General features: G+C 45.2%; 2 protein-coding genes across 10 annotated transcripts in view; one reads left to right on the top strand and one right to left on the bottom strand.

Annotated features, from left to right (window-relative positions):
• The first annotated feature begins 759 nt into the window (after positions 1 to 759).
• Positions 760 to 13,824, top strand: MTFR1L (mitochondrial fission regulator 1 like). Of its 9 annotated transcripts, none has more exons than XM_063593930.1 (7): positions 760 to 889; positions 3,875 to 3,984; positions 4,499 to 4,603; positions 7,155 to 7,264; positions 7,468 to 7,679; positions 10,425 to 10,710; positions 12,801 to 13,824. In XM_063593930.1, the coding sequence occupies exons 2-7, from the start codon at positions 3,961 to 3,963 to the stop codon at positions 12,904 to 12,906; spliced, it is 843 nt and encodes a 280-aa protein (XP_063450000.1). In that variant the 5' UTR covers positions 760 to 889; positions 3,875 to 3,960; the 3' UTR covers positions 12,907 to 13,824. The 9 variants fall into 9 exon arrangements, with proteins under 9 accessions (XP_063450000.1, XP_003809511.1, XP_008959942.1 ...); XM_003809463.3 differs by having other exon boundaries at positions 10,389 to 10,710; XM_003809465.7 differs by lacking the exon at positions 760 to 889 and adding an exon at positions 946 to 1,863 and having other exon boundaries at positions 10,389 to 10,710.
• The window catches only part of AUNIP (aurora kinase A and ninein interacting protein), a 27,384-nt gene continuing 13,379 nt past the window's right edge, over positions 12,968 to 26,972 (bottom strand). The window contains exons 2-4 of the mRNA XM_003809475.7: positions 18,293 to 18,434; positions 15,904 to 16,728; positions 12,968 to 13,038 (exon numbers count right to left, since the gene is read on the bottom strand). Of these exons, the coding sequence (XP_003809523.4) occupies positions 12,968 to 13,038; positions 15,904 to 16,728; positions 18,293 to 18,434 (1,038 nt within the window). The remainder of the gene's footprint in view (positions 13,039 to 15,903; positions 16,729 to 18,292; positions 18,435 to 26,972) is intronic.

Below are 26,972 nucleotides of genomic sequence, written 5' to 3'. Positions count from 1 at the left end.
TGTCTCTGGCAGAGGGGACTGCAGGCTTTGGAACCAAGGAACTCCAGCCTGGGAGCCAGGCACAGCCCGAGGCTGTGCTGAAGGCAGAGAAGGAAATGTGACCCAGGAACTGCATGCCACAGACCAAGACAGTGAGGGCTGGAGCACAAAGAGGGAGTGGGTTAGTGAGCCTGGAAGGAATGTGGCTCTTCCCACAGAGCCTCTGGAGTCTTGTACATCAAGTACCCATCTAATAAGCAAACTCATTGAATATACCGTGTGTGTGTGTGTGTGTGTGTGAGAGAGAGAGAGAGAGAGAGAGAGAGAGGCTAAAATAGAAGAAAGCTGCAAAGTGCTGGAGGGCAGGAGTCAGAGGAGAAAGAGGCCCATTCTGCGCATTCTTGCTGGAGAGAGGCTTTGCAAAGGGACCTGCCTGGGAACCAAGAACTGGGAAGGGGGCCAGGGTGAGGATTCTGAAGTTTGCCCTAGGGGTAGGAGCATATTTTAGGGGTCGAGCGACACACCCCTGGGCTTCCAGAAGTCGGATGGGGCTAAACGTGGAGAGCAACAAGCAGGGAGACGCGACGAATACCAGGCCGAGGGATTTCCAAACGCAGCCAACTCCTCCCGGGGACACAGACCCCGCGGGGCCACGGTCTCGATGGAGGGGAGTGTGCTCCGCGGTATCGGAGCCTACGGCCGCCAGCGCCTCGCCCACTCGGGGGCCGCGCTCCCCTCGCCACCGAGCTGGACCCGCCTCCTGAGGGTGCGCGGAGGTGCGGCTCGGTGCGCAGCTGCGGAGGATCGCTTCCGGGGGGCGGGTCAGCGGAAGTGAAGGAGGTTGAGGCTGGGCGGCCCAAGGTGGAAGGAGGGGCCGTGAGGTGAGAGAGTCCGGGAGCCCGAGCCTGAGGTGAGAAAGGTTCTAGGGCGGCGCGGAGGCGGGAGCGCGACCTTCCAGCCCGTTAGTAGACTGGGTCTACGTGCCGGGCGCTGTGCGGAGCCCGCAGCTCCTGTTCCCGCGCGAGTTCTCGCGGGAGCCGCAGCTGTCCGTCTCACTTGGCCCGGGGGAAACTGAGTTCCCGAAGGGTAGTTGCTCGTCGGAGTTCCCCAGCAAACAGTGACCAAGCCAGACCTCAGGCTTCTAGTTTCGGCTTCGCTGCTTGACGGGCCGGGCTGCCCCGCCGCGCATTCTGAGACCTGGCCGCGGCTCGGAGGCTTCCGCGCACTCGGGTCCGGGTCCTGTGGGTCCAAGGGCCGCTGGGCAGGCGGCGAGGACTTGGCCGACCTTGGCCCAGGTCGGGTCGTCTGCCGCGGGGGAGGGGCGACTCGCCCTGGCGGGTCCCCGCGGGGAGAGGGTCCGCGCGGGTCTCCGGCCACTGCTGCGCGCGGCAAAGTTTCACTGAGCGCGGCGGCCTCCGTGGGGGCCCCCGGGACCAGGGGTGCTGAGCGGGGCCCTGCGCTGGAGGAGCTCCCGTTCTCCTGAGGGGACGCCTGTCAACAGACAGCAACTGCAGCCTCCGGAGGGCTGCGGGGCGCAGAGGTGACAAGACCCACCGGTGCTGCCGGCGAACCGGGGGAAGATCTTCTAGCCAGTGACACTTGGGGGCGGGGGTGACAGCTGAGTTGGTGTTCCCCTTCATTCGTTTAGTTCAGCGCGTTGAAGCGCTCACTGTGTCCTAGGCAGACACCGTGCTGTGCGCGGGGATCACAGTTATCTAGTTCTTCTCGCGAGGACTCCGAGGGACAGGCAGGGTGCTGCGGAGCGCACAGGAAAGGACCTGACCCTGTCGCAGGGAAGGAAGGTGATGCTTAAGCTGAGCTCTGAGGAATGATGAAGAATGAGCTCGGCGAAGGGGGTGCTGCTGTTTGATGCAGGGCTCAGAGGTGGGCCCAGTGTTGGGGGTTGAGGGCCAGTGTGGCTGGAGGGCAAGGGGGAGAGCAGGAGGGCTGGCTGCGAAGCGTGCAGGCCTTGGTGCTCAGTGAGTGTGGTCTAGAGACGGCAGAGAAAGATGGGTTTGGGACTGATTGTGGATTTTATCCTGTGTTGGCTCTAGTAAGCCAGTTTTAAACGGATGAGCGATGTGATTAACAGTGTGTTTGGGAAGGATTCCTCTGGCTGTGTGTGAGGGTTAGGCCCAGCTGGGTCTTTGGAGGTTAGGTCGGAGAGGAAGTGGCAGTAAGCACCGTTAGTGCAATTTGTGGCCGACACGGACATTCAGCACAGAGCCTGGCACACAGAGGGACTCTGATAATAAAGGCTTGAACTGAGCCGAGAAGATGGAGCCCACGCAGGAGGTGGCAGGACCTGGACCAGGCTTTGGGTGCTTTGCACTGGCATGACCACTGAGTGACCTTAGACAAGTGCCTTCCCCTGTCCAACTTCCTTTCCCCATGTGTATCGTAAAGTGAATGACACCTCGTCTCCCAAGGGTAGAAGAGGGGACCCTCCACAGGAGGTCTCCAGAAAGAGCTGCTTTGTCAGTCTAGTCTATCTCCCGTTCAGAGCCTGTCCAGGGCTCCCCAGTGACCCGGACCTCATGACTTGCCCCCTACTTTTGTAGCTTTATCATGCTCTGCTCCTCTTTCCATGTCCTTCACCTTCTTGTGCTGGACCTGTGCTCTTGCTGTTTTGTCTTCATTTCCTACTCCCTCGCAACTTACTACAGGGCACTAGGGCCAGAGCTCTGACCTCATCTGGCCACCTGCCTAATGCTACTCAGCCTTTGCTAGAAGTATGTATTCATGTCCTATCACTCTGCTGGACAGCGAGTTCCTTGAGAGCATGACTGTGTCTTACTCCTTCCATAGCCCCTACGGTGCCCAGCACAAGGCCTGGCACAAGTGGGTACTGCTGGTGTTTGATGAACAAGTGAATGAACGAGCACACTGATTGCATCTGCTCACCATGCAAGGACTGCTGTGAAGAGCAGTCAGATGTCACCTCACCCATCTGTGTCATGTTTTAACAGTTCATTAAGCACTCAACCCCATTTCACTCATTGACCCTTAGGGTAGCCTCCAGTGGCAGCTTTTCCTGTCTCCTTTTTCCAGATGGAAAAACCAACATTCAGAAAAGTTAAATAACTTGCCTGTAGCTACAAAGCCAGAAGGTGGCTGAGCCAGGATAAACTTTTTTGGCTCTTTTTCTCTGTAGCTCAGGAGACTGAGATTGGCATGAGCTGGTGTTCGTTCTCCTATTTTCTCTGATCTCTCCCTTTGCAAGGGCCCAGCAGTGCTTTTACATCTCATCTTCAAGAATGAATCCTGGGCTTGGATAGTACTTACAATTTGGCTAGATGAGCTTTGTAGCTACCAAGGATTCTATTTGCATCTTTAGAAGTTTTGCCTCAAGAAACCTGAGAGCCCAGGAAGGCTCTTGGGTTGGCCAAGCTCACTAGGCAAATCTTTTTTTTTTTTTTTTTTGAGACGGAGTCTCGCTGTGTCACCCAGGCTGGAGTGCAGTGGCGTGATCTCGGCTCACTGCAAGCTCTGCCTCCTGGGTTCACGCCGTTCTCCTGCCTCAGCCTCCCAAGTAGCTGGTACTACAGGTGCCCGCCACCACACCTGGCTAATTTTTTGTATTTTTAGTACAGACAGGGCTTCACTGTGTTAGCCAGGATGGTCTCGCTCTCCTGACCTCGTGATCCGCCCACCTCGGCCTCCCAAAGTGCTGGGATTACAGGTGTGAGCCACTGCGCCTGGCCGCAAATCTTTAACAGAACCTTTAAGAGTCTGGACTTAGAGAAGTGTTGGGTGAGGGCAGCCTCTTGGGCTGGTTTTCTCCCCTGTGAAGTCATGGCTCTGCAGGGCCTGGTTTTTTGGGGCTTGTGTGGTGACCATTAAATCCCCACTGTGGGGGGTTGTTTCACAAGAGGGAAATCTGGTGCTCCTCCAGATGGCCTGATATGAAGGAGTCACGCCTCCCGCCTCCCGGAGCTGCCCAGTGGCTGCCTTGTCCTTCAAGTGCAGGAGCTGGTTCAAATGTCAGGAATGGAAGCCACTGTGGTAAGGGGCATTCCCAGGGCAGGGGTATGGTGGGGAAGGTTGGGTGCTGGGCCTGCTGAAGTACTGTATAAGGTTCTGAGACTCTCCAGTTGAGCACTCCTTTCTCCAGAGGCCTGGAATTGGAGCAAGGCCACCGTTTCACTCCCTCCCCCTAAGAAGAACCAACTATGATCCTGGGGCACTTCAGGAGTCAGTGTATGTCTGCCTTTCTGTACAGAGGACGGGAAGGAAAGCCTGGATAATCTCTACACTCAGCTACTTCCTCTCCCCTTCCCTGACCCTCCCAACATTGACTGCCTTAGCAGCAGCAGGTATTCCCTTGGGTGGCTGGCCAGGGTGTAGGCTGGCAACTGGGGAACCTGCCCTCACTATAATTGAGAGTTGACTTGCCCCTAGAGAGTGCCCTGTCCCTAGGTTTGTGGAATTCAGTCTCCCTGCTAGAGAGGAGAGGACAAGGACAGTAGTTGGATTCATTCTCTGGGGTTGTAGCTGTCTCTGTCTCTCTTTGCTCCAGACCATCCCAATCTGGCAAAACAAGCCACATGGGGCTGCTCGAAGTGTAGTAAGAAGAATTGGGACCAACCTACCCTTGAAGCCGTGTGCCCGGGCGTCCTTTGAGGTGAGTATGTTGGAAGGGCAGGAGAGTAGAGGCTCAGACAGTGCTGCTTCTGTGCCCCAAACCCCTTGGTACTGCCCAAGTAGGTTGTTTCCTGGTCACTTTTCATTCTGTTATGAAATATTTGTTAAATGCTTATAAGATATCCTGGTCACTGTGTCCTCCTGAGTGCATACAAACCTGTGACCACAAGGAACCTGACAGGTCCCCCACATGGGACACTGAGTATTGTGATTTTTGAGCTGAACTCTGCTTTTCTTCACCAGCCCTAAGAATTGACCATGTAGCCAGTATTTTTATTTTATTATTTTTTGAGATGAGGTCTCCCTATGTTGCCCAGGCTAGGTCTTAAACTCCTGGGCTCAAGCAGTCCTCCTGCCTCAGCCTCCTATGTAGCTGGGATTACAGGCACAAGCCACCATGCCCAGTTCCACTATTTTTAGTGTTTCTCTGAGGCCATAATTCCTCAGCCTTCTCTTTTTGGCCAATCTGGGCATCCTTTACTGGGGTGCTTTGGTCTTACCTCTGTGTCTAGGGATCCTTTAGCACCCACTCAGCAGCAGAGATTCCTACCTGGCCCAAGTCTCTTGAGACCCCTTCTGTGGTAGAAAGCTAAGTAGCATTTATTAGTCCCAGCTGCCTCCCTCTAGGAACTAAATGGTTAAGCACCAGCCCCAAACTATATGGTTCAGATGTGTGCATTTGGGGAGCTGGGATACAAAAGAAATACTTGTGCTTTCTACCCACACAGAGGAGATAGAAATATGTGCATGAAAGGATGTGGGCCCAGGTAGAAACAGAAATGAAGGAGCCAAATCTGTATAAAAGATGCTAAGAAGCAGAGTCTGTAGGAACTGGATCTGGAATTAGAAGAGGTGTCAGGGTTCGTATTAGGGTCAGGAATGGAGTTGGAAGTGTTGCAGGGGTAGGGGGCAGGAAAAGCTGTCCCAGTATTCAGATTGCCAGCTATCCAGAATTGTCTAAAGATCCTGGGCAGGAACTGGTCCTAACTTGCCTCAGAAGCATCAGAAAAAAAAAAGGGAGACAGCTAGGGAGTGTGGCTCACTGCATAGAGGCTGTCCCCACACTTGGCTATACCCTCTTCAGTTCTTTGGCCAGATGCTGGGCAGAGACAATCAAGGGCACAGGCTCTCACAGAGCAGGAATATATGTGAGTAGTATTTGTAATACTAGATAACATTTACTGAGCACATACTATGTGTCAGGCACTGTGCTGTACTTTATATGTGTTTACTCATTTAATTGCCAAGAGCAAAGGAGCATTCAGGGCTAATCAGGAAAACAAATGGAGGCTTCCCCCAAATGCCCTATTTTAGCACTAGTTCCTGGGTCACTGGAAGTTCTTCTCTGTGTGACCTTGGAGTATCACTTAACTCCTGTGAGTCCCAGGTTTCCTATCTAAATGCAGGAGCGATCAATCCTGGATCCATCTACCATACCAAATAATTTGTAGCAGAAACAGTTGAATTTTACTTGTGTGTAAATATGCATTTATTATTATTATTAAATTACCTTAAATATTATTTAAGGGACTCTTACCAATTTATTTTGAAAATTTAAGCATATGAAAATATTAAAATTATGAAAAGTAAAAGGAAAATAAATTACCTATAATTACATAGTAATAATACAATAACTATTAATGTCTTAGTGTAGTCCTCTTTTTCTAGATGGATGTTTTTTACTTTGTTGTAATCACAGTCAACATGACTGAATCCTAATTTTTCACTTTACTCAACATCTCTAGGTTGAGGAGCTATTTTAAGAAATCCTATTATGGTTCCTTTTGTATAATCATTTATTTTTATTTAAATCTAAATATATTCAAATTTTCAGGTTTGTTTAAAACAGCATTGCTGTAACAATGTAGATCTCAATTAGCTATACAGGATTATAAAAAGCTAGTCAGGAAAAATTTCCTATTGCTGTAACAGGTTGTGGATGACCTTGTACTTGTATTTTCACCAGAGGGCACCGTGGTTTTAGACAGTTGCCATCTCTACTAAAAGGTGACTCAGGCCTGTTCCACTGAAGACACAGAACTGTTTGTAATCCCATAGACTCATGTGTCTTGCCTGTTTTTGTTTTTGAATGTGGCTCTGTTGTCCACGCTAGAGTACAGTGGTGCAATCTCAGCTCACTGCAACCTCTGCCTCCCAGGTTCAAGCCATCTTCCCACCTCAGTCTCCTGAATAGCTGGGACTACAGGCATATACCACCATACCCAGATAATTTTTGTATTTTTTGGTAGAGGCAGGGTTTTGCCATGTTGCCCAGGCTGATCTCAAACTCTTGGTCTCAAGCATTCTGCCTGCCTCGGCCTCCCAAATGCTGGGATTACAGGTGTGAGCCACCATGCCTGACTGTCATCTGGCCTCTGTTCAATGTTTTCGACCAGGAACCTTCTTCTGCCCCCTCTAGGAAGCCTTCCTGACACCCAGTGCCGGATTAGGTACCCCTCCTGTGTATTCTGCAGTTTCTGATTGGCTCATGATGGCGTCTGTAAATGTTGATGACTTTTGCTTCTCCATAGACCCTGCCCAACATCTCTGACCTGTGTTTGAGAGATGTGCCCCCAGTCCCTACCCTGGCTGACATCGCCTGGATTGCTGCGGATGAAGAGGAGACATATGCTCGGGTCAGGTAGTTGAGGCAGTAGCTGGTCTGCTAAGGAATGGAGAACTTCCCAGAAGAGGTGGCAGGCAGCAAGGAGAGAGAAATGAGAACTGTGGGCTCAGAGAGGAGCAGAACCTTACTATACTACTCTCATAGAAGTGGGGGAAGGAACTTTAGGAGCACAGTGGCCTGCTGTCTCTAACTGATCTACTTGGTTTTCCCTGGTCCAGGAGTGATACGCGCCCCCTGAGGCACACCTGGAAACCCAGCCCTCTGATTGTCATGCAGCGCAATGCCTCTGTTCCCAACCTGCGTGGGTCCGAGGAGAGGCTTCTGGCCCTGAAGAAGCCAGCTCTGCCAGCCCTAAGCCGCACTACTGAGCTGCAGGACGAGCTGAGCCACTTGCGCAGCCAGATTGCAAAGATAGTGGCAGCTGATGCAGGTAGGAGCCCCTGTGCCAGGGCCAGAACGTAACAGGCTGTTCCTTTCCCCTGGCTCTTGGCCAGGACAGGGGTAAAGAAAATGGTAATCCTTGGTTTGGAGGTACTTAGGTTCCGGGCCCTGGGGTTGTCCTGAAGCCTGGCTAGCCTGTAGTGCCTCTTAGATGGTTTCTACCAGCCATTTTGGGCTGAATGGTTTGGTTAAGAACAAAATATTAACCTGTGACCCCAGGCAGAGTCCCTCCCTTAGCCCCCAAACTGATACCCTCTTCTAAGTGTCTTTAAGATCACATCTTACATAAGCCCACAGTAGCTTTTTTTTTTCTCCTCTCAGAGTCTTGCTCTGTCGCCCAGGCTGGAAGTGCAGTGGCACGATCTTAGTTCACTGTACTCTGCCTCCCGGGTGCAAGCGATTCTCCTGCCTCAGCCTCCTGAGTAGCTGGGACTGCAGGGGTGTGCCACCAGGCCTGGCTAATTTTTATATTTTTAGTAGAGACAGAGTTCCACCATGTTGGCCAGGCTGGTCTTGTATTCCTGACCTCAGATGACCCACCCACCTCAGCCTCTCAAAGTGCTGGGATTATAGGTGTGAGCCACCGAGCCCAGCCAGTTTTCCTTTTTTTGGAGACAGGGTCCTGGTTCTTGCTCTGTTGCCCAGGCTGGAGTGCAGTGGCGCAATCTTGGCTCACTGCAACCTCTGCCTCCCGGGCTCAAGCGATTCTCGTGCCTCAGCCTCCTGAGTAGCTGGAATTACGGGTGTGCACCACCACACCTGGCTAATTTTTTTTATTTTTAGTAGAGACGGGGTTTTGCCACATTAGTCAGGCTGGTCTCAAACTGGCCTCAAGCAATCCACCCAGCTCGGCCTTCCAAAGTGCTAAGATTATAGGCATGAGCCACTGTGCCCGCGGTTGAAACAGAGTCTCATTCTGTCACCCAGGTTGGAGTGCGGTGGCACGATCTTGGCTCACTGCAACCTCCACCTCCTGGGTTCAAGCAGTTCTCGTGCCTCTGCCTCCCGAGTAGCTGGGATTATAGGCGCATGCCACCATGCCCAGCTAATTTTTTGTATTTTTAGTAGAGATAGGGTTTCGCCATTGCCCAGGCTGGTCTCAAACTCCTGAGCTCAAGCAATCCACTTGCCTCAGCCTCCCAAAATGCTAGGATTACAACCATGAGCCACCGCACCCTGCTTTCCTTTTCAATACAAGAAGTAAACATTCCCCCCACCACCACTGAGACTTACCCTTTTTACGCACCTATCTTCCCTTGCCTTGTTGTTTCTACCAGGAATCACAAGTGGCTTTACCACTTCAGTTCTTATACTGCTAGTGACATTGTCCCCATGCCCCACCCTTCAAAGTGGGGAGTTTCATGACATTATGTTATGTTTTCTTATCTCAAATTGGTGGACTTTTTTGGTGGAAGGAGAATTTCATAAAGTTGGAGATCTTGGCCTTAAAATACAGTGGTCGGGCACTGTGGCTTACGCCTGTAATCCCAACACTTTGGAAGGCTGAGGTGGGTGGATCACCTGAGGTCAGGAGTTCGAGACCAGCCTGGCCAACATGGTGAAACCCTGTCGCTATAAAAAATACAAAAATTAGCTGGGCGTCGCAGCATATGCCTTGAACCTGGAAGGTGGAGGTGGAGGCAGAGGTGGAGGTTGCAATGAGCTGAAGTTGCACCACTGCACTCCAGCATGGGCGACAGAGTGAGACTCCGTCTCAAAAAAAGAAAAAAAAAAAAACAGTGGTCTATTATGCAAACAAGCCCTGTAACCCACCCCTCCAGCTTTCTGTCTACAGTTAAGGCAGAACCACTGGAAATGGATGGGAAGCCTGCCTTAACCAGAGGCATGGACAGCCAACAGGTGGATCTCTCCCAAGATGCTCAGGGCTTATCTTCATATTCCTCCCATCCTCATTTTTTCACTCTGCATTGACTCAGAGTCATAGCTCTGAAATTTATCATTTGGTAGGACACATGAAAATCATGGTGTTCTTTGAAATCTTCATGTATTTAATTTCTTCACATGGAAGTTTTATGAAGAATTGTACTGAAACTTTGTTATTTCTTGGCTACTTTTTTGTCATCCAAGAGACAAGCAGAAGTAACATCTTTTTTTTTTATTTTTTTATGTATTTAGTGTTTTTAGTGTTTTTTTTTTTTTTAGTGTATTTAGTGTTTTTAAAGTATTTTTAGAAATGTAAAAACTGAGGAAATTCTCTCCACTGAAATTTGGGAAGGTTGGGAGGTCTGTCACCATTCTGGTTTTGCTCAGAACATGTCTTCTAGTTCACAGATAGCAAGATTTCAAAGGAGCATAGTCAAAAGCACTAGTCTAGTTAGAGAAAAGGACAAATTCAGGCCTTAGCTCTTATCACTGCTGCTTTGGCCTATGACAGGGCTGTCACTCCACAGCCTATTGTGGAATGGGAGCTTTTAAATGCCAAGGCCATTATGGGGCTGGGTTTTCCTGCCTTCCTGGAACACTGGAAAAGCCCAGTGCTTCTACAGCTTTCTGAGCCCCCGAGTGAGAAGCATAGTGGAATGACCCTCCACTGGCTACAGATACCATCCTGGCTCTCCCAGATTGTCATGGTGTCAGCCCAGGAAATGAATGTTCAGTAGGCAGGGCTGTGGGGAGAAGATATTGCTACTGTGTTCTAGCCCCAATGTCCACCCATGCCTATTGTTTTCTCTTTCAGCTTCGGCTTCATTAACGCCAGATTTCTTATCTCCAGGAAGTTCAAATGTCTCTTCTCCCTTACCTTGTTTTGGATCCTCATTCCACTCTACAACTTCCTTTGTCATTAGTGACATCACCGAGGAGACAGAGGTGGAGGTCCCTGAGCTTCCATCAGTCCCCCTGCTTTGTTCTGCCAGCCCTGAATGTTGCAAACCAGAACACAAAGCTGCCTGCAGTTCGTCTGAAGAGGATGACTGCGTCTCTTTGTCCAAGGCCAGCAGCTTTGCAGACATGATGGGTATCCTGAAGGACTTTCACCGAATGAAACAGAGTCAAGATCTGTAAGTATCTGATCAGGAGCTCTGGTATCTATTTACTCAGAGTTGCCCATGGCCAATTATGTAATGCAACATACTTACATAGTAAGTTCTTAGTAGTACCATATGTTATGTCATTCATAAAGCTTGCTGACTACCTGCTTGCCAGTGCCTGGGGCCCCAGTTTGAGGAAAGAGCAACACTACATTTTTTGGGTTTGGTCACCCCAACCAAATATGAGGCTAGTAGGGATTTTACAAGAAGGCTCATCTAATCCAACTTCTGTCCTCAGGTGGCTTTACCACTTCAGTCCTCATACTGCTAGTGACAGTGTCTTCATGGCCCACCCTTCAAAGTGAGGGGTTGCATGACATTATGTTTTGTTATGTTTTCTTATCTCAAATTGGTAGACTTTTTTGGTGGGAGGAGAATTTCATAAAGTTGGAGATTTCTGCTTTAAAATACAGTGGTCCATTGTGCAAACAAACCCTGCACATTCAGTGATTTGAGAATAAGGCTTTTGAGACTCACCAGTAGTTCCGAAACCTAGCTGCCCATCAGAATTGCTCAGATTTGTTAAAAATACACCTTTAACTTACTAAAGTAGAACCCCAAGGAGTGGAGCTCTAGGTTTTTCCGATGGAGTATGAGGGTCTTTGGGGAATACCTACCTTGAAAAACTTCATCTGGCAAAGAAGCCTCAGGGAGTCACCCCATTGCATAGCGTTTCTCCAGTTGTGGGTTGCGGTTTCAACAGCTGCACAGGACTCACCAGAGGAGCTTGGTTTGAATGCAGGTTCCTGGGCATTTGAGAGCCAGACCTTGATGGCCAGCACCCAGCTTGTGCAGCTCTGTTTGTTAATGCAGATGAAAAACTGTTTTGGGGACAGGGAAGCGAGGTCCTCTCCTGAGTTGATAAAGTTCTTGTTAAAGGGAAAGTTACTTGCCCTGGATCCCTTTTTGTCTCCTGGGATCCATTTCCCTCTGAAAAGTAGACCAGGCTAAGTGACTCCCTCATTGCTTCCTGGCAGTTGACCCATTTAGGGAAGTCACTCTTAACCTTCCTTCACTGGCCCTAGTCAGGTTGGTCATACTCACCCATATCTCTTTGGTCTTCCACATTCCCAAATTCAGTTGCTGCTGTTTTTGGTCTTCTCTGAGCTGTTTTCTTCTGAACAAAATGTTTTATAGATTGACTCTCAAACTTTCTCTTACTTGCCTTTTGGACCAAATTAGATTCAAGACCCTTATTGCTAGCCCCCTCCTCCCACTTGTGTCCTCAGATCAGAAGGAGCTGGGTCAGTGAATAAGAATGGGAAAGTACCCCAGTCAGCAAAGGTTCAGATATGTCACCAACCAAACGCAGTCCCTCTTGTTTTTGCTTTGAAGGTTGAATAGTCAGTCTTGGCTCTTATATTTAGCTTAATCACCAGTAAAACACCTTCATGATGAATGTATATAAGTTCACTAGGATTTCAAGCAACTATTTTCCAGGTATCTAGGACCCTCTTATATGATGTATCAGATAACTTGGGCCTACTTCAGTCTGGAGTTGGTTTTGTTCCCATGAGTTTCTTATGTGAATGTTTTGCTCTAATTCTGGCTCTCATAAAAAATCATCTCCCCTGAAGGGGAGACCCGGTGGTAGGAAATCCCAAGCACACCTTTTCTCCAGAACTATCAAGGGTCAGAATAGCCAAGAGTCATCAGTCACTTCCCCTGCTGACCCTCTGGGGAAATGCTACTAAGAAAACAGGGCCAGAAGGCAGAAGCTTAGCCACCAGAGGCCAACTCTAACAGATTGATGGTCCTTTACTTTGCCCATACTTTATAGCTATTTCAGGAAATAGTAAAGCATTCTAGTTAATAGATGAGATCTGGAACCAGCTAGTTTGGTTTTGAACTCTGGATTCACTGCTTACTTGCTGAGTGACTAGTGACCTTGGGCAACTTGTATAACCTTTCTGTGCTTCAATTTCCTTATCTGTGAAAGGGAATTGTAATGGCACCTACCTCGTAAGATTGTTGTGAGGATTCAATGAGATAATGTATTCAAAAGATATACAGCACTACACAGGAAAGAGTAAGTACTCAAGCTATTATTGTGTCTCTAGGAACCGGAGTTTATTGAAGGAGGAAGACCCTGCTGTGCTTATCTCTGAGGTCCTAAGGAGGAAGTTTGCTCTAAAGGAAGAAGATATCAGTAGAAAAGGAAACTGACAACCCTCAGCTCTGCAAACTCAGTCTCATGCTCCTGGAATACCTTCAATAGCTGCCTTCCTCACCGCAGATGTTTCTGCCTCTTAAGGATAGATCTTCTGCAACAGTCTTGCTGACAAGCTAGAGCTTGGACTGAAAGAGAAGAGCTGGATTATATGTTTCCCAGACTTCAAACCCTAGCAGAAGCTAAGGCTTGTGATTTGACCTGAGACATTTGTTTCAGGTAATCGTGTAGAATGAAGTATCTTAGTTTAAAGGGTAAGAGAGAAGTTGTTTCTGGTTTTTCCTTGCCCCTGTGTGAAAATAGGTCCTAAATGACTGACTTCACTGCATTAGACCCTATAACTGGTCTCACAAGACACTTTGTGCCCAGCTGTCACTCACTCTCAGCAGCTTCCTTGCAGCAGAGCAGGGCTGAGGGGAAGGGGCTATAAATGTTTGTATACATGTTCACAGGGCATGGAAAATCTTATGCTGCTCCGTCATAAACCTACACCAATGCCCAGCAATCACCCTCCTCACTTCCTTGTCTAGATGTAGAGGTCAGGCTGCTGAACCAGCCAACACATGGGCTACTGCTGGGAAGCCTGGGCTGTTTTTTTTCTTAAACACATTTTATATTCCTGAACAACCAAATCTACCCTCCACGGCCCTGAGGCCTTATCAGTTCCACTGATTAAAAACTTTCTCTTCCACGGACTTTAAGCCCGGTAGGAAAGAGAAAGGAGGAGGGGGAAAGAGCAAACCATCTTTCTTCCAGGCCCTTGACTGCTCCTTTGGGCTGGGCCAAGGTTTGTATGTACCACACCATGCATGACTCAGATGCCCTCAGGTCCCTTTCTCTATGGTATGTATACTGCTTGTGTTTGGGTTGAAGCACTACCTGACATTAAAGGAAGGACTTGGAGAGAGAATGCATTTGCTGTGTCCATCTCTTGAGTTGCGATTACCCAGTATCCTTCAGGGGCATAAGATTATTGTTAATTTTAAGGTGTATGAACTTAAACAGGCTACTGGCTTCTCCTCTTTCCTTATAAGGTCCTGCCCTTCTACGGGGTTTCTTCCCCCTTTCTGTAGAGATTTTGCCCTATACTTTTTCTTTTTTTTAGAAACAGTATCTAGCTCTGTCATGTCGGAGTGCAGTGGTGGGATCATTAGCTAACTGCAGCCTCCAAACTCCTGGGCTCAAGTGAGCCTCCCACCTTAGCCTCCTGAGTAGCTGGGACTACAGGTATGCACCACCACACCCAGGAAATTTTTAAATTTTTTTGTAGCGATGGGGTCTTGCTATGTTGCCCAGGCTGGTCTTAAACTCCTGGTCTCAAGCAAACCTCCCACCTCAGCCTCCCAGAGCATTGAGATTACAGACATGAGCCACCGCACTAAGCCCCATACATTCTTAAAAGCAGGTCTTCCAGGAAAATGACTGGAGAGATGACATACACGATAAAAGTAGAATTTAACATTTAAATTAGGCCAGGCACAGTGGCTCACACCTCTAATCACAGCACTTTGGGAGTTCAAGATCAGCCTGGGCAACAAAGCAAGACCTCATCTCTACAAAATATTTTAAAAATAATTAGCTGGGCATGGTGGCATGTGCCTATAGTTCAGCTACTCGGGAGGCTGAGGTGGGAGAATCACTTGCGCCCAGGAGGTCCAGGCTGCAGTGAACCGTGTTCATGCCACCACACTCCAGCCTGGGCAAGAGAGCGAGACCGTGTCTCAAAAAAATAAAATTTAAGTTAAAAAAAAAAAAAAAGAAGCAGTTCTCTTATAACCTTGCAAGTTTGTCCCTTAGAGGTTGTTTAAGCCTCTTAGATACCACATCAACAACAAAGAATAATGCCTTGGGTAGAAGACAGGTCAAACTAGACTCTGGTTCAGATCAGGCTCAGGGCAATGACAGCATATACTATTACAGTGTTGCCTTTTCAAAAATAAAATTGGTAATGGTTTAATTACCAATTATCACAAGAGCCACTTTGTAAACATTTATTTGGATTCATAGTTTTACAAAGGGGATTCCCTCCTATCTTGTGGGAAAAGGGTAACAGAGTCACATCCAGATTGTTATATAGCTCAGGCTTTTTAAGGGAGATATTTAAACATAGAGTATATAACTTTAAAGTGCTGTACAGTTACCACAAAAATAAAATAGGAAACTAGCACCATTCTACCTCTCTTCTCTCCACACCTGGGTTGTGGGGAGATTTGCTAATCACTGAAAAAAAAGGATCAAGAGTAATCATCCCAAGCTTAGGCTGATGTGGGTTAAGATCAGCCAGAGATTAAAAGCTCACACATCTGGCTGGGCGCGGTGGCTTATGCCTGTAATCTCCGCACTTTGGGAGGCTGAGGTGGGCGGATCAGGAGGTCAGGAGATGGAGACCATCCTGGCTAATATGGTGAAACCTCGTCTCTACTAAAAATCCAAAAAAAATTAGCTGGGCGTGGTGGCGCATGCCTGTAGTCCCTGCTATTTGGGAGGCTGAGGCAGGAGAATCGCTTGAATCCGGGAGACAGAGGGTGCAGTGAGCTGAGGTCCCACCACTGCACTCCAGCCTGGTGACAGAGCGAGACTCCATCTCAAAAAAAAAAAAACAAAAACACATCCATAAGCAAGGTCCCAGTCAGACATCTGGAAGGGCAAAGAGATGGCTCTGTGCAGGCTGAGTAAAAGGCACTTTCATAGAGATAAATACCCACCGTGCTGCCTCAGTGTTCATCATAGACTCATTCAGGGAATTTACCAGCCACCATCTTCCTGAGGAAAAGCCATGATGCCAATCCCACTGTCTTAACAATGGTACTGCCCTTTATTTACACAGAGAAGATGCTCAGTAATGACAACTTCATCCCATGCCACCTTCCCACCTAAACAAACTCACTCCTCTCTCCACCCACAACTATATTTTCCTACATCTCTATCATTTCAAGGTACTTTTAGAAACAAAGCTTCAAACATTTAGAATTGGTGTCTGATAACTTGATTACCTTCAGAGTCCTGGGTAAAGAGCAAATCAGGCTTCAGATTTTGAGTTGGCCCATCCTCCTGGCACTGAGCCCAAGGACTGTTAGGAAACGGCCCTAAGTCCCAATTCCAGTTATTGGTTACATCTTGAAAAGGAGCTCTAGTGTTGTGGGCAATGACCCGCTGGCCTTGAGAATCTTCAGTGAAAAGTTGACTCCAGGAGTCCTTGTCATTCTTTTCATTGTCCCAGGAAAACACAGAAACTGGACTACGGCTTTGTTTCACTGATTCTATGTTTTCTCCATTCCAGGATTCCCTGTATGTTTGAAGGAGGACAGGGGCCTGCCTGTTTTCTTTGGCAGACACCTTTCTTTCCAATTTAGTCTTGCCTAAGGGCTGACAGCATTTGTCCCCAGGTAGTTTGGTGTGTTTCTCCATACTCTGATAGTTCTTCTTAGACTCATGAAGCCATTCCCATTTCCTGGCAGAATCCCCTTTTTCTTCCTTTCGGTTTAGCAAACAAGAACTTTCCAAGTCCTCGGTGAAGGAAAAAGCCAGTGGGGTATTACTGTCTCCAGCACAGTCTAGAGTATCAGGCTGGAGCAAAGATAGCTCAGTTGAAAATGGGGTTTTCATTCTGTGGTGGCCAGAAGTCTGGAGGGACTGAGGAGAGAGTCCAGCTTCCTGGATGTCTGCAGTGGTTGAAGTGGCTAAAGGGGATGCCATGCAATCGTGTGCTAAGCCTGGGATCAAATGGTCTAGCTGGGTCGCATTTTTCTTGGACTCTTTGTTGATCTGACTTTCTGTATGAGATGAAACACTCTTCTGGTCACTGCCATTTGTCTTTCCTAATAAAACAGGAATGAACAAATATTATTCTGCAGAAAAACTGCCCTAAGCAGGATTCAGTTGGCTTTTTCTGAAATCAGTATCAGCTACTATTACTACCTAGTGCAGGAGTCTTAAGACTCTTCACATAACTTTGTAGCCAATCTTCCTGTTTTCAATCTTGCCAGTCTATCATGAATAAACTCTAAAACATCAGATCTTATATTCCCTACTCAAATACATGGATACTTCCCATCACCTACCTAATAAAGTCAAACATCGCATACTATCAGACCATAGCCTACTTTACCAGCTGAGTTTTCATTTGTAGGTTTGTTTAACATACGGCACATCAGTTTTGCTTTTGTTTTTTATTTAATGTGGTTTTTTACTAAATGGTGATCCTGGTCAAATATACATTCCTAGACATTATCCTTAAAGAAACATGCTAAACACATACTAGTTTTGTAAGGTCTTAAAGATGACATTAACTATCCAACTCTGAGAAACCTTCTGGTGACAGTGTGAAAAACGTGGGTCCTCCACTCCCCAGGCATTTCATTGGAAAGGGAGTGAAGACACAATTAGGATGCTAAGTCAATCAGTAGGTAGAATAGTGAAACAACTACTAGTGTCCAGCCTGTTAATTTTATCAGGCAGAGTGGATTGTGTTCTGCCTTAAGATAAGGATGGAGGACATGGAATTCCCAACTTGGCTGAAATTATTCCAAGATCTAATTATAAAAACAAAGCAGAATAACTGATTTCCTCTTTCCTTCTACAATAAGAATTATACTGCAGAAACTAGGTTTTGTGAGAATTCTCAACTTTTCCTTAGAATTCAATATAGACTATAAAATACACCAGAATTTGTAAGTGGAAAAAGTGGGTTTTTTGTTTGTTTTTTTTAAATCTGCCCTTACATAAAGCAAAAGAGTGTACGTTTTTGTTTGGAGGAGGGAGAGGGCATTTTGAAGGTTTAGGCAAAGCAATCCTGAGAATCACACCCGGCATTAGAGCACTCTTCCCAACACCCTCCAAGTGGCAGGAACCCTGCTGTTTAAGGCCCAGCCTGCTCTGAGTCAGCTGCTCCCCTGAACAGGGACCTGGAAGCAAAGAACAGCCAAAGGATGAGACATAAGCCAACTTTATGTGAGGCTAAGAAAAAGCATCTTTGAACCTTTCACTAATTTGAGAAGCATCACACAAAAATATCAATTATCAATTAACCTTAGACAGAGTACCCACTGTGGCCAACCCAAGATATATACCACCTAACTAATGGCAGGGCAACTCCCCAGTGCACCTCCAACTCCCAAGTACACCCTTCCTGACTGCTCTGTCAGCAAATACAAATATTTAATATTAAGCTGAGCAAAACAGAACCAGAAAAGTATGTTTGTAAAAGTACACATATATTGCTTTTCAAAAGGCAACAACTTATGTTTTATAACCTCTTCTAACAGGCTAAGTTTAACACAATGCACTGGTTTCACCATTTCTCATAAATGGTCTAACATGGACAAATGAACACGCTCCTTTTTTGCTCTGGATAATGAAGTATTCCCATATGGGTCACCATACCTGGCTGCAAGGTGAAGAAGGAAGCAATGCTTCTCTGGTGAATGCCTGTAGATGGAGCTCTTCTTTGAGTAAAACAAATATTAGCCTTTCTTTCTCCAGGAAGGAGTGTTAGCATTTTGGTGCCTGGTTTGATTAAATGTGTCTGAGAAAGGAGAGAAAAAAGAATAATGAGCCTATTAATATTAAAAGACATACAGTAGAGATTCAGTACACACCAGTGATCCTCTGAGAACCACACTAGATCCTCTGTACTCCACTTATAGCCTATTCTCAAGGTAGTTGGTGCTGGACATCATCTTCCATTTCCAGCCATCGTAACGGTGTTTTTCTCAGGAATCACATATTCCAATGATAGCCCAATCTTTCTGCTTCCCCATGGAAATCAGTCAGGCTGACTAAACAAACAGGATTTGTTAACAGGATGGCAGAGATGATGCTCTTTTATATTTAAGGATAATTAATGATTCTACAGCAGCAGTTGATGCATTTTCAGTAGTTTTTAAGTAGTCACATAGTGGTGGTTAAGAGCATGGCTCAAGAATCAGTCCTTGGCTGGGCGCGGTGGCTCACGCCTGTAATCCCAGCACTTTGGGAGGCTGAGGCGGGCAGATAAGGAGTTCAGGAGTTCGAGACTAGCCTGACCAACATGGCGAAACCCCGTCTCTACTAAAAATACAAAAAAAAAAAAAAAATCAGTCCTAGTTCTGCCACTGCCACTTTGCTATGTGACCTTCTCCAAGTTGCTTAATCTCATTCTTAGGTGTCAAATGACAATAATAGTACCTATCCATATGGCAGTTATGAAAATTTAGTAAGGCCAGGCGTGGTGGCTCATGCCTGTAATCCCAACACTTTGGGAGGCCGAGGCGGGTGGATCACGAGGTCAGGAGTTCAAGACCAGCCTGGCCAATATGGTGAAACCCTGTCTCTACTAAAAATAGAAAAATTAGCCAGGCGTGGTGGCAAGCGCCTGTAGCCCCAGCTACTTGGGAGGCTGAGGCAGAAGAATCGCTTTAACCAGGGAGGCGGAGGTTGCAATGAGCCGAGATCGTGCTACTGCACTCCAGCCTGGGCGACAGAGCAAGACTCCGTTTCAAAAAAAAAAAAGGAAAAAAGAAAGTTTAGTAAATTTAATCACATAAAAGGCTTACACAGTTCCCGGCACATAGAAAACATTCAGTAGCAGTTGGCTAATATTAAGAGGCGGAGCAGTGAAACAGCACCAGTCTCACTACACTTTTAACTCAGGCGCTTTTATTCTTTAGAGAATGGAACTGGAAGATAGGCAAGAGAGGTTTGAAAAGTGAGTTGTCAACTAACTATAAATATAACCTCATCCTTATTTAATGTGATTTGTTTTTATTTCCATTTGCTTGTTAAAGAATGCCTGAGAAGTAGGGCAAATAGGATTATATTCAATTCAATTTTGCTGTGTCTGCCAAAAAACAAGTAAGATTTGCCAATATTCATGCAGCAAGTTAGAGGTAGGCCTGAATCTTGAAGCCGAGTTATTTATTCTAACTCAAAGTTGACTTCATTTTTACATTTGGAAACTAAGTTGTACTTTAAGTGGTTAAAAAAAAGAAAGAAATCCTGGGGGTAAATTCATACTTCAACATGTTGTGTTACTGGTACAGAATCTTCTCTTCCACCACATACAACTAGAAAACTGGATCAAAGATACATGAAAAAATTGATATAAACAGCAGACAACAGGCAGTAAAGAATTGTGATCCTTGAGAAAAGGGAAACAAATAAGGTGAGCCCTGTGATCATTCCAGCTTTCTGCCCAGAAGTGCTTTGCAGACCACAATGTATCTTTCTTCAGGAATTGAGTAGACTGAGATTGGAATTTGTGGAAACTGAGGTGGCTGAGATTTGCAGCGCAGAGAAAGACCTCCAGAAGGGAGACCTCTGCATAGGGATCCCTTTAGTCCATTACTGAATACTAACCTACACATGTATTAGGTGAAACCCCACAAAGCCAGGCAATGAAACTGCAAACTGGAATTGCAAGCTGAGCAATTCCCAGAGCTCACACAGGCTGGGGGACATCTGCGTTCCCACTATCTGGATAGGATGATCTTGAATACCAGGGACATTCATTAGAGCTCTAAGGAGAATCATCCTTTAGTAGTAGAGCTAAACTAGCCCTAGAGCAAAAACTATTCCAAACACTTGCCTTAACAAAGCTTAAAAGCAAGCTTTGAAAGTATCAAGCTGACTAGCAAGTAACTACCTGCCAAAACAATTTTCAAGATTCTTCTTTTTTTTTGAGACGAAGTCTCACTCTTGTTGCCCAGGCTGGAGTACAATGGCACAATCTCAGCTCACTGCAACCTCTGCCTCCCAGGTTCAAGCGATTCTCCTACCTCAGCCTCCTGAGCAGCTGGGATTACAACAGGTGCCTGCCACCATGCCTGGCTAATTTTTGTATTTTTAGTAGAGATGAGGTTTCACCATGTTGGCCAAGCTCGTCTCGAACTCCTGACCTCAGGTGATCTGCCCACTGGACTCCCGAAGTGTTGGGATTACAGGTGTGACCCACCATGCCTGGCCAATATTCTTTAAAGACAACAATATCCAGATACTTAATGTAGCACTTGTAATGTCTAGCATGCAATAAAAAATTACTAGATATGTGAAGCAGAAAAATACTGTAATTGGGGTGGGGGTGAATCTGTTAATAGAAACAGACCCAGAAATGTGATAGATAAGAGAATTAGCAGACAAGTTAACAGTTAACTTAAAATAGTTGGAATAAATATGCGCAAGGATTTGAAGGAAAATATGAACATAATAAGGTGAGAAAATAGAAGATATAAAAAAAAATTCAACAGATGAGCTTAACCACAGATTGGAGACTACAGAAGAAAATAACAGTGAACCTGAAGACAATAGTAACACAAACTATACAAAATGAAGCAGAGAGAAAAAAATAACTGAAAAGGAAGAAGCAAAGTCTTAGTGAGATATAAAGCATACATATAATTAGTCTCAAAAAAACAATGTGGAGGGGGACAGAAAATATGTTTGAAGAAATAAGGGCCAAAAAGTTTTCCAAATTTTGTGAAAATTATAAACAACTGTAACATTCTTTTTCAAAGATAGCCAATACGAGATCTCCCATTTCACATGTTCTTCTTATGTGACTATGACACTCTTCCCATCAAGTGTTATGAAGTCCTTATTCCCTCACCTTGAACTTGGAAAGTACTTTGTGACTACTTTGAACAATAAGGTATGACAGAAGTAACAAATACCGTACATGATTTCCAAAACTAAGTCATAAAAATGCCATGCACTTCTGCCTTGCCCTCTTGAGGTGCTCACTCTTGGGACCAACTCAATACATTTGAGGATACCCAAGCTGGCACATGGCTCTCTAAATTTTATAGGAGCCACATCCTAGATATGTAAAATAATGCGGTTAGTATGCCAACAAATATTTGAGTACCTATATGCTAGGACTGGGAAGATAGCAATGAACAAAATAGACTTTCTGCTCCAGTAAAGTTTATAGCTTAAGAGAGAATAACAGACTAATAGTTATTTAAATTACTACAAGTATGCTAAGTCCTATAAAGAAGTTTTACAGAAAACTACAGATTATCAGAAAACACTAAGACCTCAATTAGCAAAACATCTGGGAATAAAGCCTTTTGCCAAGTTGGCAGGAGCTGAAGGATGTACCTTCCGTAGGTCAGAGTGAGGTCAGAAGTGATACTGTCCCAGTTATAGCTCTCTTAGAAGACCCATGGCTTCAAGGATCTACCTCTATCTCAGTGGACTGTTATGACTGTGTGAGAAAAGGTTATTTGGAACTGAGAAAGATCCCAGGTACAAAGTCCTTCAGCTGATTATCCCTACCTCAAAATAAAGGCAGCTGTTTGTATTTTATACAGTATAGACATACCTTATTTTATTGCACCTTGCTTTACGCTTTGAAGATGTGTTTTTGTTTTTGTTTTTACAAATTGAAGGTTTGTGGCAAGCCTGTGTTGAGCAAGTCCGTCAGTGCCATTTTCCAACAGCATGTGCTCAGTTCATGTCTGTGTCCCATTTTGGTACTTCTTGCAGTATTCCAAACTTTTTCATTATTATATCTGTGATCAGTGATTTTTTTTTTTTTTTTAGATGGAGTCTCGCTGTCACCCAGGCTGGAGTGCAGTGGCACGATCTCGGCTCACTGCAACCTCTGCCTCCTGGGTTCACGCCATTTTCCTGCCTCAGCCTCCCGAGTAGCTGGGACTACAGGTGCTGGCCACCATGCCCGGCTAATTTTTTTGTATTTTTAGTAGAGACGGGGTTTCACTGTGTTGGCCAGGATGGTCTCGATCTCCTGACCTCGTGATCCGCCCGCCTCGGCCTCCCAAAGTGCTGAGATTACAGGCGTGAGCCACTGCGCCTGGCCAATCAGTGATCTTTAATGTTACTATTGTAATTGTTTTGGGGCACCATGAACCACATCTCTATATGATGGCAAACTTCATCAATAAATGTTGTGCATGTTTTGACTGTTCCACTCACTGGCCACTGCCTCAACTCTCTCCCTCTCCTTGGGCTGCCCTATTTAATACTGAAATTAGGCCAATGAAGAACTCTATAATGGCCTCTAAGTGTTCAAGTGAAAGGAGAAGTCATAGGTCTCTCACTTTAAATCAAAAGCTAGAAATGATCATGCTTAAGTGAGGAAGACATGCCCCAAGAGGCCAAAAGCTGAGCCTTTTGCACCAAACAGCTAAGTTGTAAATGCAAAGGAAAAGTTCTTGAAGGAAATTAAAAGTGCCACTCCAGTGAAAACACAAATAAGAAAGCAAAACAGCCTTATTGCTGATATGAAGAAAGTTTGAGTGGTCTGGATAAATGATCAAAGTAGCTACAACATTCGCTTAAGTCAAAGCCTAATTCAGAGAGCAAGGCTTTAACTTGAATTCAATTCTATGCAAGCTGAGAGAGGTGAGGAACACCACAGAAGAAAAGTTTGAAGCTAGCAGAGGCTGGTTCATGAGGTTGAAGGAAAAAAACTGTCCCTATAACATAAAAAGTACAGGTGAAGCAGCGAGTGCTGATGCAGAAGCTGCAATAAGTTATCCAGAAGATCTAGCTAAGATCACTGATGAAGGTGGCTACACAAAACAACAGATTGTCACTGTAGACGAAATAGTCTTACATAGGAAGAAGATGCCATCTCGGACTTCCGTAGCTACAGAGAAGTCAATGCCTGGCTCCAAAGCATCAAAGGACAGGATGACTCTCTTGTTAGGGGCTAATGCAGCTAGTGATTTAAAGCCAAGGCTCACCTAATATTCTGAAAATCCTTACGCCTTAAGAATTATGCTATATCTACTCTGCCTGTGGTCTATAAATGGAACAACAAAGCCTGGATGACAGCACATCTATTTATAGCATGGTTTACTGAATATTTCAAGCCCACTCTTGACTTTCTACTGCTTAGAAAGATTATTTTCAAAATATTACTGTTCATTAGCTGGGCACAGTGGCTCACACCTGTAATCCCAGAATTTTGGGAGGCTGAGGCAGGCAGATTGCTTGAGCCTAGGAGTTTGAGACCAGCCTGGGCAACATGGTGAGACTCCGTCTCTACAAAAAATTTAAAAATTAGCCAGGTGTGGTGACATGCACCTGTAGTCCCAGCTACTTGGGAGGCCAAAGTGGGAGGATCTCTTGAGCCCAGGCTGGAGTGTAGTGAGCCATGATCGTGCCACAGCACTCCAGCCAGGGTTACAGAGACCCCATCTCAAAAAAAAAAAAAAAAAAAAAATATATATATATATATATATATATATATATATTTTTTTTTTTTACTGCTCATTGATAATGTTCCTAGCCACTCAAGAGCTTGATGGAGATGTACAAGAAGATTAATGTTTTCATGCCTGTTAACACAATATTCATTCTGTAGCCCATGGATCAAAGAGTAATTTCAATTTCTATGTCTTACTATTTAAGAACTACATTTCATAAGGCCACAGGTGCCATAGATAAATCCTGTGATGGATCTGGGCAAAGTAAATTGAAAATCTTCTGAAAAGGATTCACCATTCTAGATGTCAGTAAGAACATTTGTGATTATCTGGCCATGGTGGTGCTGCCTTATAATCTCAGTTACTCAGGAGACTGAGACTAAAGGATCACTTAAGCTCAGGAGTTTGAGATCAGCCTGGGCAAAATAGCGAGCTCCTGTCTGAAGAAAAAAAAAAAAAGGGATTCATGATTCATGGGACGAGGTCAAAATAACACGAATAGAAATTTAGAAGAATTTGATTCCAGCTCTCGTGGATGACTTTGCAGTATTTAAGAGTTCAGTGAAGGAAGTAATTGTAAATGTGATGGAAATAGCAAGAGAACTAGAATTAAAAGTGGACCCTGAAGATGTGACTGAATTGATACACTCTCCCAATAAAAATTTTAATGGATGAGAAATTGCGTCTAATAGATAAGCAAAAAAAAAGTGGCTTCTTGCAATGGAGTCTACTCCTGGTGAGGATGCTGTGAACATTGTTGAAAAGACAACAAAAAATTTAGAATATTACATAAACTTAATTGAGAAAGCAAAGGCAGGGTTTGAGAGGATTGACTCCAATTTTGAAAGGAGTTTTGTGGGTAAAATGCTATCAAACAGCAACATATGCTGCAGAGAAATCTTCCATGAAAGGAAGAGTCATCGAGGCAGCAAGTTTCATTGTTTTATTTATTTATTTATGTAGACAGTTGCGCTCTTGTTGCCCAGGCTGGAGTGCAGTGGCGCAATCTTGGCTTACTGCAACCTCCGCCTCCCGGGTTCAAGCGATTCTCCTGCCTCAGCCTCCTGAGTAGCTGGGATTATAGGTGTGCACCACCATGCCCGGCTAATTTTTGTGTTTTTAGTAGAGACGAGGTTTCACCATGTTGGCCAGAATGGTCTCTTGACCTCATGATCCACCTGCCTCGGCCTCCCAAAGTGCTGGGATTACAGGTGTGAGCCATTGTGCCCGGCCAAGTGTGACCCTTTCTTATGCTCAACAAATCTATTATCAAAAAAGAGCTGGGATCATATACATAACTCCTCTCACTATTAGAAAATGTTCTCATGGTTCCACAGCACTTAAATTAAGTTTAGCTCTTATTTTATCTTTTAACTCTTCCGATAATTTATCTATAAGTTTATCTTAAAGTTTTGCTTCAAACAAATATAATTCCTTTTTTTTTTCATGATTCACTATGACCTTCAACTCTAGTACATAATTTGATGTAACTTCCTTTTTTCATAATGGTCACTCTGGTCTTAAATTTGTATATGAAGTCTCATGTTCCACCATTGACACACATGAAAGTATTATTCCTTTTGCCACGCTCCTTCTTCCTCTATGCTTCCCAGGGCCCCTACTCATTCTCCTCCACTTTTAGAGTCACTGAGAGCATCATCACCAAGTCCCTCTTTCCTTTTAGTCTTTCCCAGCATTAATTTGATGACATTTAGGATGAAAACCTTTCTAGTCAGCACTGTTATGCCTCACTGAGTCAGGCTGAAAGGATGACGCTACCTCATAAGCATGCCCTAAGGAGGATTGTTTAAGAAGTGTTACCAAGAAAAGCTATCAGGGTCTCATCATTATACATCTCCAACAACTTAAGTTAGCTCTGTTGAATTAGTAACAAAGTATTCATTCAAAACTTGCTTCAACTTCAAACCTCTCTTAGTTCTCTGCAGAACTGAAAACACACTACCTTAGTTTAGGATCTCATAAACTCTTGCCTAGCCCTAAACTATGACAATAGTCTCTTAGCTGGTCAGGCCTCCATTCACCACCTATTTCAATTCATCCCCCACATAACTTCTAGATTAATCTCAAAGTACAGCTGTGATCACGTCATCTTGCTCAAAATCTGTCAACAGTTTCTCTATTACCTGTAGCATAAAGTGTAGACTCACATTGCACACATTGATGATTCCAGTTTACCTTTTTCTCTACTACCAAAAGCCCTCCATGCATCCCATAACATAATACTGAACTACATGTCAGTCCCTGCTGATGGCCTCCAATCTCCTCATTTGTATGCCTCACAGAGAAAGGCATTTTTTACACCCAGCTCCAAAACATACTCTTCAGCTTACCACCAAGCATTCCTGATTCCCCCAGCCATGTGTGGTCTCTTCCTCTTCTGAACTGGCCATTTATCACTTGGTGTCTGAAAACTTATCATCCTACAAAATCCTGACATCAGCATGTGATTCACATACCTTTTTCCTATCCTGCACAGAACTTAATATAGCTTAATACACATAATAGGTACTCAATTCAATAAATACTTCAGGAAGGTAGATATGCAGGAAGGATTTCCCGTTTTCATTTTATTTATAGCTACTCATTACATTTTCAGCACAACAGCAATAGTGCTGTCAGAAAACACTAAGGCTTTTCTAATGCTGTGATCCAAGCTAAGATGAGCTCCTGTCACTATAATTGATGTCACAGATAAGGTCCAGAACACAGATGGGATGGAAGCGTACACCCACAGAGAACTATGAAGTTTTCCATCCCAAAGTAATCTAACAACACAAATTTATTGCAGGAATCTTCTCGAGCACCACTCTGTATTGGTTTTTCATCTAAACCTCATGAAAATTCAACGGGGAAAGGAGAAAAGCAAATTTCTTCTATCACAATTCCTAATT

Source organism: Pan paniscus, chromosome 1 (assembly GCF_029289425.2).
Source record: "Pan paniscus chromosome 1, NHGRI_mPanPan1-v2.0_pri, whole genome shotgun sequence".
Lineage (NCBI taxonomy): Eukaryota > Metazoa > Chordata > Mammalia > Primates > Hominidae > Pan > Pan paniscus.
Note: the sequence above shows the minus strand (reverse complement) of the source record. Positions and strands in the feature narration are given on the sequence as shown.